The sequence below is a fragment of the Daphnia carinata genome, chromosome 1 (genome assembly GCF_022539665.2).
Source record: "Daphnia carinata strain CSIRO-1 chromosome 1, CSIRO_AGI_Dcar_HiC_V3, whole genome shotgun sequence".
In the NCBI taxonomy this organism is placed as follows: Eukaryota; Metazoa; Arthropoda; class Branchiopoda; order Diplostraca; family Daphniidae; genus Daphnia; species Daphnia carinata.
The window spans coordinates 10,095,436-10,112,611 of NC_081331.1; the positions used below are offsets into that span (position 1 = coordinate 10,095,436).

General features: G+C 40.3%; 2 protein-coding genes across 4 annotated transcripts; both read right to left on the reverse strand.

Moving 5' to 3' along the window:
• Positions 1-1,204: 1,204 nt before the first annotated feature.
• On the reverse strand, positions 1,205-5,636 carry LOC130692428 (polycomb protein Sfmbt-like). Of its 3 annotated transcripts, XM_057515550.2 has the most exons (11): positions 4,792-5,376; positions 4,643-4,729; positions 4,359-4,582; positions 4,139-4,274; positions 3,946-4,066; positions 3,637-3,867; positions 3,419-3,574; positions 2,535-3,357; positions 1,835-2,460; positions 1,633-1,749; positions 1,205-1,552 (listed from the first exon to the last, which is right to left on the reverse strand). In XM_057515550.2, exons 1-11 carry the CDS (start codon positions 4,848-4,850, stop codon positions 1,547-1,549), a joined length of 2,586 nt encoding a protein of 861 aa, XP_057371533.1. In that variant the 5' UTR covers positions 4,851-5,376; the 3' UTR covers positions 1,205-1,546. The 3 variants fall into 3 exon arrangements, with proteins under 3 accessions (XP_057371533.1, XP_057371541.1, XP_057371525.1); XM_057515558.1 differs by lacking the exon at positions 4,792-5,376 and adding an exon at positions 5,499-5,636 and having other exon boundaries at positions 1,205-1,749; XM_057515542.2 differs by having other exon boundaries at positions 1,205-1,749; positions 4,792-5,375.
• A 1,677-nt stretch (positions 5,637-7,313) lies between these two features.
• On the reverse strand, positions 7,314-16,926 carry LOC130693231 (ecdysone-induced protein 78C-like). The gene is made up of 9 exons (XM_057516359.2): positions 16,300-16,926; positions 13,809-14,641; positions 10,809-10,945; positions 10,399-10,540; positions 9,629-10,014; positions 9,007-9,151; positions 8,774-8,937; positions 8,497-8,676; positions 7,314-8,372 (listed from the first exon to the last, which is right to left on the reverse strand). The coding sequence occupies exons 2-9, from the start codon at positions 14,359-14,361 to the stop codon at positions 8,178-8,180; spliced, it is 1,902 nt and encodes a 633-aa protein (XP_057372342.1). The 5' UTR covers positions 14,362-14,641; positions 16,300-16,926; the 3' UTR covers positions 7,314-8,177.
• Positions 16,927-17,176: the final 250 nt, after the last annotated feature.

Genomic DNA, 17,176 nt, shown 5'->3' on the forward strand with positions numbered 1-17,176 from the left:
CTGCTTCTTGGCAACGGGCCAAAAGATAACAATGTTGCCGGATCGACGATTTTTTTAATGCGCAGCTCTTGAAATTTTAGGATTTCATTTCTTTGAACAGGTAAAGTGGTAAACATCCTGATATCTTGATAAGATCGAAGTACGCTTTTACTCGGTTGGCTATAATAATACATCTTTAATTACACATCTCTCTCTGTGTACTGTACGTACATAACAAATATATTTGAGTTAATAGGGAGTAGACATTAGAAATTACATATTACCCATGAAAAGAAAAACACCTAACTGCATATGGATTAGTTGCATCGATTTTGCGTCCTCAAAAATGTAACGAAACTGTATTTCAAGCAATTATCATGCAGCAACATGATGTGCTTACAGAACAATCGAAAAAAGTGCTTTTAACAGTTGCTTTCAAAATTTTATTCAGTTCCCAATACGCAGCAATTCAAAGCAGGTTTATGTCAACTGCACGTCATCCCTAACGAAACGGAATGGATTGTTACGTCCGCGAGTTATTGCCAAACGAGTGATGTTCTGGAACCTACAGTTTGTTATAAATTGCCAACGGCTTATGTTTGGCACGAGAGTTCCCTCATGGGATAACCGGAAGACTGAAAAAAAAGAAATTCTCGCTTTAAGAAAGTTCATTCGGTATTGTTACTTGAAAGAGCTTGTTCTCTCAACTTTCTGGAACGGTTCAAAGTCGCTGTCATTGTCACGACATTTCTTGATGATGAACCAACATGCAGTGACGTCAATGCAAACTAAACATCTATGTTTTGAAAAGTTATTCACGAAAGACAACAACTAAAAGTGTCAATTCAAATCGCATGAAAAACCGTTTCTAGTTTCACACGAGCTGTCAGACTGAAACCGTAACATCTATTTTATGGTGTCATACATGTGTAATCTTTTCTCTATATATCAGGAAACTCTTGATAAAATTTGTACAAAACCATTTTCGTATTTAAGGGTGACCTAACCGTAAAAAGTTAACGTAAACTATGAAATCTTTTATTGAATCCTGAAGAGGGGAATCGATCGATGATGCTTGTTATGAAGATCATATCATTTACCAGTAACTTTTGGAACTGAACTCCCTTTTTTTTGTCAATAATGCTTTACAAAATCAGGACAAGAGAAAAGATAAGGTCAAACCTATTCGACATCTTTACAAATGAGAGGATCATTTAAACAGAGATTGATCACAAAAGGAACACTTTTATTCAATTTCAAGTGTGTCACCAAATATGATTCTTTTTCAATAAAAAAAGATCTTTTTGGTTGTTAGTAAGAAAAGGTTTGTGTTGCTCGGGCCAACGAAAGAAACCGATTCAACGGTTCCACCCATTCGTCACGGGAGATGTGCAGGTGTTAGTCAAAATGGGTGTATGATGTCTTACAAAGGACACGTTGCTACATGTACAGCTAAGAAACAAAAATTTCATCTTGTTTTTGCATTAGACGAAGCTGGCAGGGAAGTAGGAGAGTCTTCTGTGAACCGATAAGGAGGTGAGACAAGAGGAATAACATCTTTCTGTAGTCATTTCTAGGTAAACGAACAGAAAAGAAAAGTCCTGGTGACTAATTGGTAACAGTTTGTTGACGAGAGTTGGGAACGGAGCCAACTTTTGATTTAAGTTGGCTGACAAGGTCGAAGATCTTGACCGACGGTCCCAATTTCATGTTTGTCAGCTTTAACACCTGGTCTTTGCTCAGTGATAGAAGTCCGGGGCCGTCCACCGACTGTGAAAAGAAAAAACAAAATAGGTTAAGCTTGCACGAGGTACAGCATGTTAACCAAATCTATGAGAAATAAAAGAATAATCACCGCTTTGGTAAATGTATCGCAGTAGGCAGTGCAGTCATTGATTCTCAAGAATTGAGCCACATCTTCAGAATTCCATTCAAGAGGAGCGATACCGGAAAGAGCTTCTCGTCGATTAGCTGCGGAAACGTCAATAAGTCTAGGAATCCGTTTTCCACTGCCATCTTTAGATTCTCCTGTTGAGCCATTTTCTTGGACTTTTTGGACAATTGCTGAGGATGACGGCACCGAACCGGACTTCCAAGACTCATTCGTGGGACTACCGAAACTCGAATTGCTAATATCTGCATCTTCGGTATCTGTTTTCCGTCTGCTTGACCGTTGGTACTGGTTTTGAATGGCAGTAGGGGCTTCATCAGCCGGTGAGGGACAATTTTGATTTTGGCCACCACGAGAACGTAGACTCCTTGGACTTTCCTGAGATTTTTTTATCGATGCGGGAACAAGTTTTGCGGCTTTGCCGCGAAGAGGCTTGGAAGAATCCGTGGATGGTGACCTTTCTCTTTTAGTGACGCCGAGAGAAGGTGTAGTCGAACTCGGAGGTCTACCACTGTGTCGTCCACCTCCTCTCGATTTCCCTCTTCCACCTCTTCCTGGTTTCCTGCCTTTCTTGGCGACTGGTGCCACAACTGTATCATATTATAAACAAATAAATTTGGAATCATAAAAACAAATATTTAGGAAAAATTTATGAAATGTTTACCAGGTGCAATGGGTGTTTCAAGGCGGTAGCCGGCCAACTCACACCAACCAACTGGATAGATCTCGGCCGAAGACACATCCATCCATTGATCAAAGTCATCACTCCAACCGTCAAAGTGAATTCTAACGAGCCTGCCCGCAACTTGTGCAAACGTAGCAACACAGACTAAACGTGGATCCATCAAATCGGCCGCCTCGACTCTCATGCCAACACGTATCTGTGGCAAGCTCTCGTCTCGACTGACAAAAAGGGATTCTGGTGCAGCAGTAGCTTTGGTTTGGCGTAAGTAATCACCCCAGCGAAAACGTCCTTCGTAATTCTCTGGCGGTTTTAAGGCGATGGCGTTGGTTTCGCAAAATCCAGGCGGTGCGATACAAGCGGAACTCGAATGGTAACAGAATACGCCGGGGTCATCAATCTGGTCACCATTGGCATCAAACTCTTGTCGATCAATGCGAACCATCAAGTATCCATGCCGCAAGACTTTGACCACAGTTGCAACACAAATGTTATCCAAGTTGAGTGGATCAACCGCCTCTAACTTCATGCCTTCTTTAAATTTATGAGTTCCATTGCCAGATGTCTGTTTCATCTCGTTGAATAATTCGGGTGTGGCATCATTGGGCAAATACGCCTTTCTGGCACATCGTTCAAGGTAACTTGGCAAGGCATCGATGTGATGTCCGACTGTATAAGCCCAGCCAACTGGATGGATTAGACTGGATTCTTCATGACAGCAAAACCCCATTTCGTCCGGAACCGAGCCTTCGTAACGGAGGAACAGCCGACGACCAACAATCATGTCAATGACAGCTACTTTGATCTACGTAGAAATTTCCTCAGTTAAGGAGTTGACATGACAATAGGGTTCACAATTTATTTACGCTAGACAGGCGATTGCGATCTATGAGTTCGACAGTCATTCCTACTCGGAAACGCGACCTACAAGCCTCAAGCACTCGAACGTGAAATTGGTTAGGCAATGAACGGGCACCTGTCAATCGTTTAACCAAGAATTCTCGCCATTCGGTGTATTTGTCCTAAAGAAATGATAATTTTTTAGTCAACTGAATAGCACGAAAAATTGAATATGTTAAACTACCTGGATCGTACGTGGTGGAATGAGCGGCTTGCCTTTAGAAGCACACCAACCAACTGGATGCACGTCTTCGGCTGCAAGATTGACCCAAAAATCTTTCGAATCGTCGGTGCCAAAACCTTCATAGCGAAGTAGGGCTTTGTAACCCATCAAACTAATGACAGATGCCACCCAATATGATTGTGGATCATTACTGCCCGTAGACTGTCGGGTATCTGTGTTTTCAACCTCGACCTGAAAATTGAGGTGCAATCCTCCAGTCTTGTTAATCACGCTTATTCAGTCATATTTCGTCCATTTCATTTGAATTACCTTCATGCCAACGCTAACATCTGAAGACCAGGTATCACATAATGGAGAATGACGGAAGCAGGCGATGGGTGGTGTCACGAAACCCGGCTCCGTAAGCATTTCTACCCAATCGAATCCATATCTAAGAGAAAGACATAAAATATTAAATACTTTTTGTCTAATCCGAAGCAGAACGTGATAATGTCCGACTGACTTGTCTTTGTCCGGTCCAGCTGTTTCTTTGGCCAGCAACAATCGCTTTTTGTTTGAATATACATGAATGTCTTCAGTTGGTTGGCCCAACTTTCTGTTGGTCGGTTGCTGGCCGGGTAGCAGATTGAAACGTTTTTCTAGAAAAGGGAAAGATTTGAGTTGTTTCGGCAGTTTCATAATCAATTTCAAAATCTCTCTACGAGATGAGCCAAAGACGTTACCTGAATTGGTAGAACTCATGTGCGGGCTTTCGTTGAAACTTTTAGCACACGCTTGACTACAAAATCTTCTCTCCTTAGTGTAGAACGAATGTTTAACGCCGATTGCTCCGCACTTTTCACAAACTGCCATTCCCTCTTTACGGATTGGGATCATATCCAGGTCCGAGTCCTTTTGAAAGGCTATAGGTGTCTTGAGAACTAGGCCATCAACAGGCTTAATTTTTCTATGAAAACAACATTTTTTATTATTATTGCCTCAATTACGAATAAAAGTTCAAAGTTACTTAGAGCCAGGATGATTGGCATCTTCCCCGTCAGAATCTTCATAATGTGAATGGGAGACCAGAAGAAATTCAGCCGATTTGGTTGACCTAAAAAGTTTGGTTATTAACAGTGGCATATAAAACAGACATGGACAAACATGCCTACTCACTCGTCTAAACTGGTGGTCTGTTTGACAACTTTACTGACACCATTAGACGCAAGACCCATTCCCACTTTGAAACAACAGAAAGCTCATCTCAAGATCTTGGTTGAATGTGTGAATAGTTTTCTTGTTGAATAAAATTTTATTTGTTTTTCTTTTTTTCAAATTCAAAGATGTGAGTAAATAGTCAAATAGTAGATGTCCAAATTCTAAAATAAACTTAATTGCAGAGCTAAGGCTCTGTAAAATTCTTGTCAAATGACTAGCAGTTACTACGAAACGTATTTTTTGGCGCGTTCCCAGGGCCGCTAAACGAAACGGGCAATTTTGAATTACTAATCACCAACCGCCAACGGTCAAATACTAGGAAGTAGATACAGCCACCGACTTTCCAATATACTATACTCTTTCTACTGAAAATGGCGACAAACCAAGACGCTTTCTTTAGGACAGAGCACAACTGTAACAGGCAATGAAGCTGGACACAATTTGGAAGCTCAAATTGCAAACAAAGTATTTTTTAGTTTTTTGTCTTTTTTTTGTTGGTGACGGCCCAAAATTGGAATCACAACAATTACAACGAGTCAAATTGGCCAATGCGTTGGCGTCCATAGAGGCACTAGTCGTACCTTAATTTCGATGTGTCAAATGGCCAGTTCTTAAAGACCACGGGGCGTGACAAGTGGCTGTGACTGAACAGCGAATTTATTTACCTGTCCAACTAAGGATTGCTGACGCAGATGGCTTGGTCCCTCGAGAAAAACAAACGAAAACCACCCCTTCAATTAAATATCTCTACAGAAAAAAGACCGGAAACCCAACACAACAAGAGAGGGGAGGTCGATAATCAATTTCCCCCCTACAAAAAAATACCAGGGTTGCCACTATTTTTTAATTTAAATTATTTCCAATAGAAATCTTCGAGTTGATCTACAAGTTGTTGAAAGAGAAGCATTCAGTTTTCATTTTACTTTTCCCACCAGAAACCGGGAAACCTTAGAGGAAAGCAACTCAAAACCTTTGGTTTCGAGAGGTTGAACTTGCTCTTTGAATAATTACTTTCTGTGTTGAAGGAAAAGGGAAACAAAAGTTCAAATCGACCGCAAAAACGGAGAACGTTATTTTCCCCCTCCTTAATAACCAAGAAAGTACTAAGCTACAACAATTTCTTATATTTTGCGGAGCTTTTTCTTTTTGATGCAATTCGGGCTTTTGTCATCTACGAGCAACCCCGTTGGAGGGAATAAAAAAAAGGGAACTACTGCAACTATAACGGGGTTTCTCGTGAACGACGCGATCGAGTGGATTGCGGTTTTTTACGTTATTATTTGCTGTTCTGTTGCCACTACGTCAACCTTGCAACGCGACTGACAAATCCACAATACTTTTGTACGGTTGTCATTCGTTAATGTCACTGAAAAACTTGACAGAATTGACATGAACACGTCGAATCTTTTGCAATTTGAAATGCCTTTGTTCTTGTATCCGTTTGACATTCGCGATTGTCCCAAAAGATTTGCCAACGGTCCGTTACAATTTGTTTGTATGGAACCATTGATTGTGTGAATGGCAGCGTCTTGATTGATAAAAGTTTACTAGCGTGTAACACTCTGTATATCTTTGGGTCAAACGTGTACAAGTGCATTACAGTAAAGACGACGCATTTTACTCTCACAAGGGAATGCCCTTTGTTTAAAAAAAAAAAAAAAAGAATTAAATAAGCCTGTCACAGTTTTTTTTTTGGGGGGGGGGGGAGAAAAGAAAAACGTGATTTTTATTATTACAAACGGCAACGGGATTTTGACTTTGGGGTGTTCATTTTGTAATGAGGATCCGCGGTCACGATTCACCCGAAGCTCTCGTCTTTCATTCGGTTTCCCCCGGCTCTCTCTTACGAAATATGCTTGTGTGAAAATGTCGTGAATGCCGACGAGAAAGAAGAAAACAAAACAAAAAAAAAAAAACGCGTGTTATTATCTCTCATAATAGCAGAACTCTATAGCTGTACAAGAAATATAACCTTACGACTCAACAGCAGTTTTGAATAGGCTTGCAAAAGTTTGTTGGATTTATTTTTGTCTGCTATTATTTTCCTTGAAGCTTGGACGCCGCTAGGGTGTATAGTTACATATGACTAGACCCGTTATAAGTGATTCGAGAACCGCTCGCCGGTCATCTAGTGAAATATATAAGTATACATTCATAACTAAAAGAAACAAAAAAAAAAAAAATGCTTTTGACGTCGACCAATTCAAAAGGGAAAAATGTTGCAAGTAGACTGCAAATAGACGTGCGAAGCTGGAGAAAATTCAGGTTTATAATTTTCAGACATGCAAATGAACAACAATGATGAATAAAATGCATGCAATTGCCGTACATAATTAAAGACGCGACACGTTATAAAAAAATATCGTCACTTCTCTTCGCGTCTTTTTCTTTTCGTTCATTTGTTTTGCTTATGTTTTACCGAATTGAATACAATATAAACGAAAATATATGCAGGGAAATGAGAAAACGAAACACTTCAAAAAAAAAAAATTTGTATAGAGAATTAAATAGAGAACAAGCATAATTGTTTTTGTTTTTCACCGTCGTACATCGAACTGGGTTGTGAGTGCGTGTGTTGCTTATATACGTGAATGTGTGGGGATCATGGTATCAGTATTACAGCACTATATATAATATTTTGAAATCTATATTTATGTATAGGTGTGTGTATATATATATAAAGATTATGAAAGTAGCATCGATTCATTATTCATGATTTTTTTTCTTCTCTCCCTTTCTTTTCTTCTTCTAACGTTCGAGTTGGTTGAACAAATCTTTGGGACATTTGGGGGATGGGTAGAAATGCATACAGATTATCGGGAATAACGTCACGTTGTTCCCTAGTAAAATGTGAGGAAACCAGAAGGGCACAAACGCAAAAACAACACAAAAAAACGCATATGCAAATAATGCAATCACCTGTTGAGAGAAACGTGAAAGAAAAAAAAAGGCACTTTCCACAAATATTTCTTTTGAAAACAAATTAGATAGAAACATGGGACGGAAAGGTTTGAACTCGATGAGAATCATACAACAAAAACACCAAACAAAACAATCATGATCAATAAAAAATAATATATGGTATAAATATGTACACACACAGCTATAAAAAGTAAAGCAATCAATGTCATTAAATATGTCTTACAAAACGACCCACGTTAAATATCTTTTTTTTTTTTTAAATGGTGTGTGAGCGCAGAAACTTGATTCGCTTACATAATCCTAACGAGGACCGTTCCAAGTCCTTAAAACTACACGAAACCAAAGTATTCTTCCTTCTCTTCATTTTTCGTTTTCAAATGGAAGATGATAAACGCGATAAACGTGGGGGGCGTCCATTATTTTCAGGCCAAATCTTCTTCGCTGCGGGGAATGTCAAACATTTCGGCAAAAAGTGGAGGCAGATGGACGAGCAAACTCCAGCGACGACGATACCAATCGAGTTGCGATTGGTGGCGGTGGCCGATGGCCCTCAGTTCGACAATCTTTTGAAGAACGGCGTTGATCAGACCCGGATCGCTGGCGTGATTCCGCAACAACTTTTGTTTAAGAAAATGAAATGAAAGAAACGAGAAAAAACATAGATGAAAAAAAAAAATGACGGATCGAAACAGTCTAAAGGAAAGTGATGTGAAAAAAAAAAAAGAACAGAGAGATGTGCACCTGTAACCGAAGGGCGTCCGTAATCCGTTCTTGATGCTGGCCAATGCCTTTAGCGTCGTTGATGACGGGCCGGTCGGGCGATAGGAGAACTGCGGCCGAGAAAAGAGCCATTTCGCTATCATTCATCGACATTTGGTTTAAGCCTTCGGCGAATCTCATGATGGCCTGGATGAAGTCAACCTGTTGCAACAAAAGAAAAAAACGTGCGCATTTTCAAATGATATTTATCTATGAACAAGTTTTATTATAATGAAGAGTTCAATTTTTTTTTATTTACGTCGAAAATGGTGTCCATCTGTTGTTTGGACAGAGTCACACCATCGGCCAATGTTAACGTTCCTTCTTGGCTATTGATCAGCCGACTAACGTGGCCCAGCCACACTTCAAAAAATCCTATTTTGATGAGAATCAGCTGATCGTCCTGACTTAATTCCGGGAAGCCTACAATTTATAAAACAAACAAATTGAATGAGAACCACTTGTAGATTCAAACAAACACAACATTTTTACCTGGAACACGTTTGGCGAATTCGACGACGCGCTGGATGGACGGCGTCATGTGCGTGGCCAACGCCGACCAGGTGGCTATCCGTCTGGCCTCATCCGCGCCGTTGCCTCCCGTAGGATCGTTGGCGTTCCCACCTTCGTCCATCACCTGCCGTATCCATGGGAAATATTTAGCAATTTTCTCCAAAACGAAAAGAATTTATGACTGGTAAAGATTATTATAAAAAAAAAAAAAAAAAAAGCCAGCGCCTTTACAACCCGATAATAAATAAACCAAACGTGAATTTGAACTAAGCCTGGAAAACAAAAAAAAAAAATGGCAGCGCTGGCGTTACATCTAAAAAAAAAAAATGCGGAGAAATTCCAATGAAATGTTTTGCTCGATTATTTCGTATGTACAGTTATGATTAGTCTACGGTAAACATTCCAACGACGGGGACGATTAGCACCGGTTAAACGGAATTTGTCGGTTGTTTGCCTACACAAAAGTTAGAACAGCAACAAGGAAAAACAAAACAAAATACTAAAGCGGACGCAATAGGAACTACAAGACATGGATGAGGCGGGACTACGCTTACGGTATACTTTTCATATAATAGAGAAGGGAAAAAAAATTATGCCTTACGATTGGTATGGGAGTGCGGACTATGTTGCGGGTCTTTTCCTCGGTGTAGGCGCAGTGAGCGTGATGAGCTTGGGACACGGTAAGGATCGTGTCGTAAATGGCTAACTGACGGCTCTCTGGGTCTCTTTGTTGTTGAAGTTGTTGTTGTTGTTGTTGATGGAGTTGCTGTTGTTGCGACTGACTGATGCCGCCATTACTGTTGCTGTTGCTGTTGGTGCTAATTTGCATTTGCTGCTGGCCGAGACCGCAACTATCGGAACTGTCTGGTGTTGACGGATCGGCAAATCCGCCGGGACTGCGGATACCCGCTCCGCCGCTGCATTCGTCGCCGTTGGTCGATCCACCGCGGTCCCGCGATCGTTTCGGTACCCGACCATAGCGTACCGCTAAGTCATTGGGAAAAAGGAAAAAAATTTATTTATTATTTTGATCGCATTCGTTTGGCAAATGCTAGCTGTGTAAACGGCTCGAAGAAAAAAAACAAATTTTAATAATCAAAACCAATGAAATGGTTTTGTTGTTTAGGTAGAGGGAGTTTTAGCGAAATGAATAAAGAAAACCGGAATTGGATAATAAAACAAAACAAACAAAAAAAAAAGACCCAACGGTAAAAAATTCTAGGAAAACAAGAATTTGTTAGTGGGTATACTCTAGATATCTAAAGAATCAAGTTTCTTATGAAACGAGCAGTAAAAACTTCAAAAAAAAAAACAAAAAAAAAAACAACAAACAATTAAATGAAGGAGAAACGGATGCGACGTTGCACTTACAGTCTCGCGACATGCCGACGGCCAAACATTTCTTGAAGCGACAGTACTGGCAACGGTTGCGGTTGAGCCGGATGACCAGGCATTTGCCATCGCGCAAGCACCGGTACTCGATCTGTTTCTGAATACTCCGCCGGAAGAAGCCCTATTCAAGAAAAATAACATTTATTTTTTGTTTTTGTTTTTGTTGTACCGCTATGTTTTCACGTAACAGCAAAATCAAGCAGCGTGTGTTCCAACAATTACACGTATATAGCTAATATTATTTTTCCTTGGAACACAATATTTTCAAGGTGTACGTAAAGTTGGTTTATGTATACTAAATTGGACTTGTATATTATGATCAATAATAATTATGCCAAACGTAATTTTCTTTTATTTTTTCTTGCGTTTGCGTGTTTTGGACAACTCACTTTACAGCCTTCGCACGATGTAACTCCGTAGTGGTAGCCGGAAGCTTTGTCTCCGCAGACTTTACACGGGACGAAAGATTTACTGCTTCCGGCGCCGTTAGACTCGGCCGACGACGACGACCCCAACAAACCGGGTTCTGCAATAAACACAAACAAAAGGTAAATAGAAGAAACGAGAAATGTGTGTACGTGTAAAATTAAGACGATACGGTACATCATCGTAAAAAAAAAAAAAAAAATCTAAACGTTAGTAAACATAACCTATTAAAAGCTTTCCTTGTATTCCTAACTGGATTTCATTTAACGTCGATGGTTCGAAAAGAAAAAAAAAAAGTGAAAAGTACATCGAAGCCATCTGGTTATTGGTGTCTTTAAGCGAGACACTCGCAAATGTCCGTCATTCTGACGTCACCCAATGGATTTGTTAAGAATCTTTTTTTTTTTTTTTTTTCTTTAGTACGTTAACGGAATCCTTTCTATTTTTTTTTCTCTCCCCCAGAAAGTATCTAACGAAGAGGGAAAGAAAAAAAAAAAATAAAACAAAAAACAACGGGACGATGATTGCCACCGGTGATATGCACGTCCCGTTGTCTAGCAAAGAAGAAAACAAACCACCTGTTACGCTCCAGCAATCGTCCTAGAGAAACGGCCAAGAGAGGCTCTCGGCCACTTAGAGGAAGCCAGCCAAATGGAAACCGGTTAACTGTACCAATAACCGTATCAAAGAACAACAGAAAAGAAACAAAAAGTACGCGACCCACGCAATCTCGATTCGCTCTCTCCGCTATCCAACAAAACTAAAAAAAAAAAAAATTGTTCGTTAATTAAAGAAAGAGGGGGGCCGATGAATTTTGATGCGAACCAACCCAAAAAAAAAAAAATATATAAAATGGAAATGACAAATGTTCGTTAATAGCCTTTTTTCATTTAATTGCTTTTTTTTCTTTTATTTATTCGGAAAACGGAGGGGGGGAGAAACTGTCTGCACTTCCTTAGATCGTAAAAATATTCTTCCCCCCAAAGTCTCCTTTAAAAAAAAAAAAACTGGAATTTGAAAACCGGAATATGTTGGTCGTAATCATTTTCATCACCAGGTAGATGAGGGTTTGTTTTAAAGGGTAAAAACAGAAATAAGCCTTAATTAAAGTGACTGCTACCCCCGTTATCCAGCCAACGGTGTCCGATGAACAGTATGTTCACCATTAAGTTCATCCTTTTTGTTTTGGTTCTATCCTTTTCAAAATGGGAAACCACACAAATTCGTCTATTTACTTTTCAATGTTTTGCGGTTGAAGCTCTGTCTATGTGTATTCGCCTTCCCAAAAAAAAAAAACTACTCTTACTGGAAACACCTTGAAAAAAAAAAAAGAAAAGCAGGAAGAAGAATCGAAAGAGCTGGAGGGAAGACCTTGAGGCTGGTTTTCCTAACGGTACACCTTTATAACAAAAAAAAAAAAAAAAAAAACTCCGTCACTCTCTCGGCATCGCAAAGTTCGTCGACCTTCTCTTTCCATCATTTTCTCCTTTTTTTGTTTTGTCTCTAATTTATTCATGCACAAAATGTCGTGTGATGACGGGCCTTGACATTCGTACTCATACGTCTTGTCATCGTCTATTACATCACAAAAGAAGGACGAGTACAAAGTGAATCTCAAAAATTTTTTGGGGGTGTTTATTCAGACGACTGTATGGAATGCTAAGTTTCATCTGCATACGATTTCACGTCGATTGCACATCATCATTCGCTGTGAGGCAATGAACGCGCTGTGTCACGAGCTCGATCGAGTAGGTTCTCCAACGAGACAGGTAAACGCAGTTATGCAGCCAAAAAAAGGGGGCGCCGTTTGTTCCATAGCAACTATATACTACGTTTTTTTTTTTTATTTTTTACTACACGCAGGGCATTCTTATACACACACACACACACACACACACACAGGTGAGGTCGATGAACTTTCCCTCTTTTTCTTTCTACCTTTTTTTTTTTTTTTTTTCTTTTCTCCATTCGTTTAATTTTTCTTTTTTCTACCTGCGACGGTGTGAGTCGGGGCTTGTTCACTTTTTGTTTCCTTTCTCTCTTTCTTTCGTCTAGATTTTTCACCTACCCACCATTAGTTTGTGGAACGTTTTAATAAGAAGAAAAAAAAATGGCTCCCTATTTCGAAATGTGGTAAAAAAAAAAAAAACAAAAAAAAAAAACAAGGCGTGGTCAAGGTGTCTTTTCGTCGATCTTCATCTCGTTAACAATTGGTGCGATTGTTTCGTTTCTAAGAAAGAGGAGAACGCGGCCACAGTCCCAATATAGGTGTTGCTCAGTGCCACCGAAGAAAAAAAAAAAAAAAAAGAAGGTAAACATTCCTACGAATCGAATAGGAGAAAGAAGAGGAATGATGGTCCGTCACGATCTCCCCCCCCCAAAAAAAAAGAAGAAAAAGAAATAACTTGCTTCCGTGAGGTCGATGAACTTTCCCTTCTTCTTACCCTTTTTATATTTTGTTGTTTTCACCTTGTCTTTTCTCTCTCTCTCTCTCTCTCTCTCTCTCTTCTCTTTCAAATGTATAGATATACATACTGCAGTCGATTCTTCTAAAACTTTTGCCTGACTGAAAACACGTGCCTCAGATTGCACCCAACCAATCGAACATGCTTGCCTTTCTTTGGCCAGCCGTTCGTGTGGAGCCTTGACAATGGCGGAAAAGACACAGGGTAGACAACAGACGCACGGTCCAAAATTTTCAATCAGTTCTTAGCAAGTCAACCTTGGGTCGGCTTTCCTGCCGAATGGTGGGGGGGGGGAGACACTGAAGGTCACTGCGCAACTCCTGTTTTATTACACACACACACACGTTGATTTATTCCCTTTTTGTTTTTTAAAATTCTTCTACTAATCTTTTACGTATCTCGGTCAGCGTTCGTTCGTTGAACTTACCGTCGTTCGTTCTAGCGATTGCCAATGAAACTCGCCGATTGTGAATGGAACAAAACGAGAGACGGACTTACCATTTTTGAGCGTGATCGGGGTGGAGGGCGGTGTAGGTGGAGGATTATTTCCGGCCTTTGGTGGAGGGAAGAGGTTGAGCGACGGCCTAGGTGGTGGCAGTTGACGATGCTGTTGCTGGCCACCGTTGAAACTGTTGGTCACGTCAAATTCACTTTTGATTTTGACGCCGGAATCGTTCAGGTTCGATCCGGAATCGATGCCGGCCGGCGATGGCGGCGTGGTCGGCGGAGGGCTGTTGAACATGCCATCGGGACCGAGAGCATCAAACACACCGCCATCCTGTTGTTGCTGTGGCGGAGGCGAAGGTTCGTCGTACTCCTCTTTAAGAACAACGCCGTTTGAGGATGTAGACGAAGACGAGGCTCCTCCGCCAGAAGCGGACACTGTGTTCGGCGGAGGCGTAGGCGGAGTCGACGACGAATCGAAGAAGCTCAGGTTGAAATCCGACGTCGTGTCAAAACTGACTTCGGTTGTCACCTGATGATGCCGGCTGGATTCCCTGGAACCGGATCCCAATCCGCCCATCGACTGATCGATTTTGAACACATCCATTTTTGCCGATTGAATTCAACGAGTTGTTAGGGATTGCAAGGTTTCCTTTCGAAATGTTTCCTAGAACTTTTCGTTTGCCTTTCTTTATTTATTTGGCTATCAGCTGTGTGTGTTTTTTTTTGTTTTTTTTGAGTAATGTTCGTCCAAGTTGGAATGATGAGGTGCAATACGTGAGCAAACAAAAAACGCGGAGCCTGGCCAGCAAGTTCCTAATTGTTCCAGAACATGCAGAGAGTGTGTCAGCTTCTTTTCCAGCGTCTTCTAATCTTCAACATCATTCCTGTGACGAAATTCAAAAAAGGAAATGATAAGATTTAGATGGAGTGCAGCATATTCGTCATTTGCAGACGCAACACGATGTTGTAATAAAGTGGGAGAAAAAAAAAAGGGCTAGGAACGAAAATGAAATGGATAGGAAAAACCTATTATTATTACACGACGTCCATTTTTTATTGTAATTTGCTTATTTTTTCCGCAAAAAAAAAAAAAAATATTTATACATATATATATTTTTGAATATTTTGGCAACGCAAGGACAGCAAGGTCACGGCCAGCGTTACGAAGATGGCGAGGAGTGGTGCAACCTATCCGTTTAGTTCTTTCTTCTTTCTCTCTAACTTTTGGGCAGCACCAGTAACTGGAAGGTCATCGACCTCCACCGTCACTCTCCGGCCCAGCCTTTTTTTTTTTTTTTTTGTTTTTTTTTTCGTTTTTAAACGTCCACTTTCTATTCTTTTTCACTGACCAAATAAACGAGAGGAAAAATATATATATATATGTTTCCTACCCTTTTGTTCAAGTTCAAGTTGATGGTGAAAGTATTAGAGAATTCGACTTTGACTTGGTTCTCTTCCTTGTTTATGTTTTTTTTTTTCAATGTCAATGTCAATCGCACGCAAAAAGAGAAAGCTGCACTGAAAGTGAGCAAAAAATCTGATAGACGCGTCGTGACGAGTACACGCTGATAGAACTCACGTCTAAAAAAAAACAAAACAAAAGGGCGAACATTCACGGCCATTTTGAGACATGGGTCGACTGGAGCGCCATCCTGGTAACGTTCTTTTACACGATGAGGGGAGGACAGAAAAGACATGCGCACTCAATCTCGAAGAATATAAAAGAAATGTTTAAAGGGGGGGGGGGGTATGGATATCAATTCACCTGCTCCTAGTCTCTTCTTATTTTCTTTTTCAGAAGAAGAAAAGAAACAAAGTCTAAAAAAACTAACTTCGTTTCTTGACTCGGACTGTCACGAGAATGTCAGTGGCCACTATTTCTCTACACCAGATTACTATACATAAGCCAGCACCGAATATGGCAGAAGGGGGGGGGGCTGCTGAACGAAGAGAATAAAAATCGCTGCTGTCCCGACAGCTATGTGACAAGACTGGATTTTCTTCTTTCTTCTCAACACAAATGGGGGGGGGGGGGGGGGAGAGAGAAGGAAAAAAAAAAGAAAATCGATTCAAACAAATAATCTCGTCTGACTTGATTCTGATTCTTGTGTTTCCTTTTAGCGTAAAGTTGAATAACACTATCGCTATTTTTTTTTTTTTTTTTTGCAAATAATGCGAAACATTCAATGTACGGGACATAATTCTATGGGGATAATTCGATTTCAAAGCGCAAAATTCGTAAAGTTAAAAGAAATCGATTTCTTTTCGTCCTTTTTTCGTATTCTGCGCTGTCAAGGAAAAAAAGAAAAAGAATAAAAGATTGGAATATTTTTTTTTTTTTGGGCCGATTGCCAAAAGGCCTTGGTCAGGTTCGACGACCTCTGCTATATTCGCTACCAACTTCGACTAACCGGTGAGAAAGAAATAACTTACGATGAAAGAAATGATAATGAAAAAAAAACATGTGACAACTCATCTTACGAACACTGGTTTTGAAGAGAAAAAGAAAAAAAACTGCAGATTTAAAAGAAGATATACCAACCTTGAAATTAAGGAAAAGAAATACTCGAATCCTCGTCGATCGGAGAAATGCGACGTTGTTGAATGAAAAATGGCAGAGAACAGGATATAGGGGAAATGTCAGTTCTCTACGTTTAGATATTTATATCCGGAGGTGTGGTAGTACCGGGGATTTTTCTGTGACGGATGAACGTCAGAAAGGGAACCCCTTCCCCACAAAAAAAAAAAAAAATGGAAAATCAAATCAAAGAAAAATCGAAAGGTGAATGCCACTGTCGACGCAAGCGAGCGTGTTTTGTTTTTTTTCTTTCTAACCGAAAAAAAAAAGAATTGTTATGCTGTCAATGTCACTGTTGATTTCCGGAATAGAAATTTTTTTGGGAGGTGGTTGATGGTGGGCAATTTTTTTTTCTCAAATGTCAACGACTTTGTCCCGTTTAATCTTTTCGAAATTAGAAAAAATGTGTCGACTTTATGGCGCACTGGATGACAAAAAATCAGCTTTGTTTTCTATTTAAGCGGCTGCCTGAATGTGAAAACACGGTACGCACAAGTGGAGACACTAAGACGGACTGAGCTGCGATGTAGACGGCCGCTATGAAAAATTATGAAGCGTCTCGGAAGACGATCGCAACGGGACTGAGGAGGAAGAAGCGCTAGCCGGCCAAAGACTATATACACACTCGCGCGCACACACACACAGTGCAGACTTGAAGAGGAGGGAGGTCTCTGCCTACCTGCCTTCTCCCTATTCACCTGGGTGTTGTGCATGCGTATGTATTTCTCAGCGCGGCTTCTCATATCCTCGCCATCGAAGAGAAAAAGAAAAAAAAAAACACATTGATATATTCCGTCTAGCTGTTCTTTGAGGCTTGCTTTCCTTCCCTATTTATTTTTAT